The 3,314-nt window shown below is 36.3% G+C and overlaps 3 protein-coding genes across 3 annotated transcripts in view; 2 read left to right on the top strand and 1 right to left on the bottom strand.

Annotated features, from left to right (window-relative positions):
• The window catches only part of LOC113209346 (GTPase-activating Rap/Ran-GAP domain-like protein 3), a 68,603-nt gene extending 68,125 nt beyond the window's left edge, over positions 1 to 478 (top strand). The window contains exon 17 of the mRNA XM_052265468.1: positions 379 to 478. Within this exon, the coding sequence (XP_052121428.1) occupies positions 379 to 478 (100 nt within the window). The remainder of the gene's footprint in view (positions 1 to 378) is intronic.
• A 39-nt stretch (positions 479 to 517) lies between these two features.
• Positions 518 to 2,187, bottom strand: LOC113209317 (calcyclin-binding protein). The gene is made up of 5 exons (XM_026426754.2): positions 1,970 to 2,187; positions 1,521 to 1,743; positions 1,345 to 1,441; positions 1,160 to 1,269; positions 518 to 1,081 (listed from the first exon to the last, which is right to left on the bottom strand). The coding sequence occupies exons 1-5, from the start codon at positions 1,991 to 1,993 to the stop codon at positions 810 to 812; spliced, it is 726 nt and encodes a 241-aa protein (XP_026282539.1). The 5' UTR covers positions 1,994 to 2,187; the 3' UTR covers positions 518 to 809.
• Positions 2,188 to 2,256: 69 nt separating this feature from the next.
• On the top strand, positions 2,257 to 3,314 carry LOC113209318 (U3 small nucleolar ribonucleoprotein protein IMP3). The gene is made up of 5 exons (XM_026426755.2): positions 2,257 to 2,457; positions 2,536 to 2,643; positions 2,735 to 2,941; positions 3,022 to 3,094; positions 3,183 to 3,314. Exons 1-5 carry the CDS (start codon positions 2,321 to 2,323, stop codon positions 3,201 to 3,203), a joined length of 546 nt encoding a protein of 181 aa, XP_026282540.1. The 5' UTR covers positions 2,257 to 2,320; the 3' UTR covers positions 3,204 to 3,314.

Raw genomic sequence — 3,314 nt, 5'->3', positions numbered from 1 at the left:
AGAAATTATATATAATAAAGTAATTAAAATGAAAAGATGTCATAACTTGAAGTAGTACATGCTTAGCAATACCAGAAGATGCCAAGTGCTGTTATGGTTGTTTAAATATGCTACCTTCAATTGTAAGAAGTGGCAAAAATTAGGACCTTGGCTAGTACCTGTGGGCTTTATTTTGGCCTATAATTATTTGTACATACCTTTTGTTAAGCCAAAAGCGGCCACTGTTGGCCCAGCTGGCAACATCTCTCTATCAGCTGTCTTTCGTCTGTATGTAGTTGATGTGATTTGAGCATGAATTCATGTTTTTTTCAAACACATTCAGAAAAATTAAATCCCTTAAGTGTGTATTGGTGTTGAAAATCTAATTGCCAAAAATAGATATATGCAATACTACACAGTTTATTTCAATCCCTTAAGTTCTAACTATGAGAAAAAAGAAATTCACTCACCCATTATAGGTACTGATGATCATGACTGAAGGGCTGGAGGTTTGTTGATTAGAAGGGAGAGCAGAAACTTAGTAGTCTGTGCATTTTAATTAACCCACAGAGACACAAACACTGATACAAAAAATCTACATGAGGGTGTCATCATTAAATTCAAAGCAAACACCGGTCCCTAATTGTGAAGGGATACTGATGCTGCAACAAGCCACCATACCACAGATGAAATGACATACGTAGCTTAATTTTACAAAGTCTGGTAATTTAGTCAGCAGAGAATAGTAGAATTACAGAAGATACAGTACAAACAGAAATTTCAAGGGTATATTTTCAGTTGGCAGAATGCTTTCAGCATGGGTGGAATGTTTAGAAACTGGGCATGCTCGGCATTGGCATATCATCAATAGTGGTTTTCTTGTCCTGATTCGATGACCATGCCTTGGCAATGGTTCTCTTCATTTCATCATCTCCATCTTCATACATTTGCTTGAGAAGTCCCATAATGCTGGATGAGGGATCGCCATCAGGAGATGGTTCATATTTTGGTGCTTTCTTTTCAGTTACTTTCTTTTCAACACCAGTTAAATGAGACCACTTTTGAGCATATTTAGACTTTACCAGATATATGATTACATTGTCTGCAATATGAAAACATCATGGTAGATAAAACAAGTAAATGTGACAAAAGTAACAAACAAATTTTTGAAGTCACGTACCATTTTTAACTTTCCAGTAGCTTTTCTCAGCATCAATATCTTCTAACAGATTGAGGATGGGGAGATGGTGGTTTCGGCTCTCCAGTGCATTCACATGGAGCTCCATAGACCTGACAAATGAGAACACTTGTTAGTGCTAGATTTCTCCCTACGAAATAAAAAAGCTCCTTTGTTATGTTATTTACCTGTCCTTAAAATCACAAGAGATATTATCTGCTGGAAGAGTATGCACATTCTTCAAGGTGACAAAAATTTTGACAAACTTGTCAGATTGATCCCATGCTACAAGAAGATGATAAAATAATTAGCACGGGGGCTTCGACTATTAAAACAACAAGCATGCACATTATAAGCAACCCACCATAGTTGGTAATTTTAACATCATAACATCTTCCGGATGCTGAGGCCACAGGAGCTGATGACGAACTGCTAGGCTTGCTTTGATCAGATTCTTTCGAGAGCTGTTCTTGAAGACGAATGATGTCGGTTTCTACTTTCCGGATATCCAGAGAAAGCAAATCTTTAACTTTCTGTCGGGTTGCAGTTGACAAAAAAGCTTTCAGCTCCTCTGCATCAAGACGCATCTGCAAATTAGAATGACTATGAATAACACTGTGCAGACAATAGGCTTCAAAGTTTGTAACCTATCTTAACTCCCTACTACAGAGGAATATGATTGAAATTTTGAGGGACGATTAGCCTAAAAGTATAAAACGATTCAAAAGTGCTTGCTTTAGCTAACTAAAAACACGGAACTGACAAAGCGAAATTAAAAGTTGTTGTTGTTTAAAAGCCATGTGATCACCGTACCTCTTCGAGTTTAGCAGCCGTCATGATTGAAAAATGTTAAAACAACCCTGGGTGACGACAAATGACAGTACAATCCCCGAGCAAATTCACTAAAAACCGATGATCAGTCAAAAGTCTGAACACAACACTGGCCTGGGCCTGAGAGATTTGAGTTTGAGTTAAACTTGCGTTACGTTCAAATGGCGTCTGCACTTTGAAAAGCTTTCAGCGGTTCTCGAAATGACGTCGATCTTTCGAGAGAACTCTGCTTCAGTATGAGAAAATGGGTGAGCAAGTCGCACTGCCTTCTGGAAGGTGAGCTTGTTTACACATTTCACTACGCATGTGAGTAAAACATAACCCAAAAGAAACATGGTCCGTAAACTAAAATTTCATGAGCAAAAATTGCTCAAGAAAGTTGATTTTATATCATGGGAGGTGGACAATAATATTCATGAAGTTAAAGTCTTAAGGAAATATTGTATTCAAAAGCGAGAGGATTATACGAAGTAAGTATACATTGTGTTTGTTGTCTGTCAATCAGCAGTTTTCTGTTCAATCTTTTATTCTTTGTTACTTTTGCCCAGGTACAATAAAATATCTCGTGAAATTAGAGAACTGGTTCGAAAATTGACAGCCTTAGATGCTAAGGACCCATTTAGGATAGAAACAAGCGCCAAAGTTTTGGAAAAATTGTGAGTACAGAATCAATGTGCAGCAGTTCTGATGCTTTTTAGAACTCATAATTGCAAGTGGTTATAATTCCTGCTCTTAATTTTATTTTAGGTTCCTCATGGGTTTAATTCCTACAAAGTGGGATCTCTCATTATGTGATAAAGTTACAGCATCCAGCTTTTGCAGAAGACGGTTGCCAGTTGTCATGGTACGCAACAAAATGTCCGAGTCAATTAGAATGGCAACCAAATTAATAGAGCAAGGACATGTTCGTGTTGGACCTGAACTTGTAAAAGACCCCGCATTTTTAGTTACCAGGTGAGAATCAGTAAAGTTGTTGATGTCAATATTAGTTACTGTCTTTTCCCACTTCTATAATGTACTATTTGTGCTTACAGGAATTTGGAAGATTTTGTTACGTGGGTTGACTCATCTGCAATCAGGAAACATGTTTTGGAGTACAATGAATTGGTATGAAAACTATTTTATTGTTTTTACTTAAAATTTGCTTATGGCTCTCTAGCAAATTAATTATGAGTAATATATTTTCTTTTTACAGAGAGATGACTTTGAACTCTAGATATAATGAAGAAAATGAAGGATAAATCTAAAATTAAGAAGGATATCTCATCTTAAAATTCATTAAGTATGTAAATCAAATTGACAAAAAGAATTAAATTAAAGAAATGAA

This window comes from Frankliniella occidentalis, unplaced genomic scaffold, assembly GCF_000697945.3.
Source record: "Frankliniella occidentalis isolate FOCC.00 unplaced genomic scaffold, Focc_3.1 Scaffold27, whole genome shotgun sequence".
In the NCBI taxonomy this organism is placed as follows: domain Eukaryota; kingdom Metazoa; phylum Arthropoda; class Insecta; order Thysanoptera; family Thripidae; genus Frankliniella; species Frankliniella occidentalis.
This window is presented reverse-complemented; position numbering and strand designations above follow the sequence as displayed.

Excerpts from the sequence above, each read along its gene's own strand:
- LOC113209317 (XM_026426754.2), bottom strand. The coding sequence starts at position 1,993 with ATGACGGCTGCTAAACTCGAAGAG. Across the intron at positions 1,744-1,969 it reads CGGCTGCTAAACTCGAAGAG|ATGCGTCTTGATGCAGAGGA; the intron begins GTACGGTGATCA and ends TCTAATTTGCAG. Across the intron at positions 1,270-1,344 it reads TCTTGTGATTTTAAGGACAG|GTCTATGGAGCTCCATGTGA; the intron begins GTAAATAACATA and ends CTCATTTGTCAG.
- LOC113209318 (XM_026426755.2), top strand. The coding sequence starts at position 2,321 with ATGGTCCGTAAACTAAAATTTCATGAGCAAAAATTGCTCAAGAAAGTT. Across the intron at positions 2,458-2,535 it reads AAGCGAGAGGATTATACGAA|GTACAATAAAATATCTCGTG; the intron begins GTAAGTATACAT and ends ACTTTTGCCCAG. Across the intron at positions 2,644-2,734 it reads GCCAAAGTTTTGGAAAAATT|GTTCCTCATGGGTTTAATTC; the intron begins GTGAGTACAGAA and ends ATTTTATTTTAG.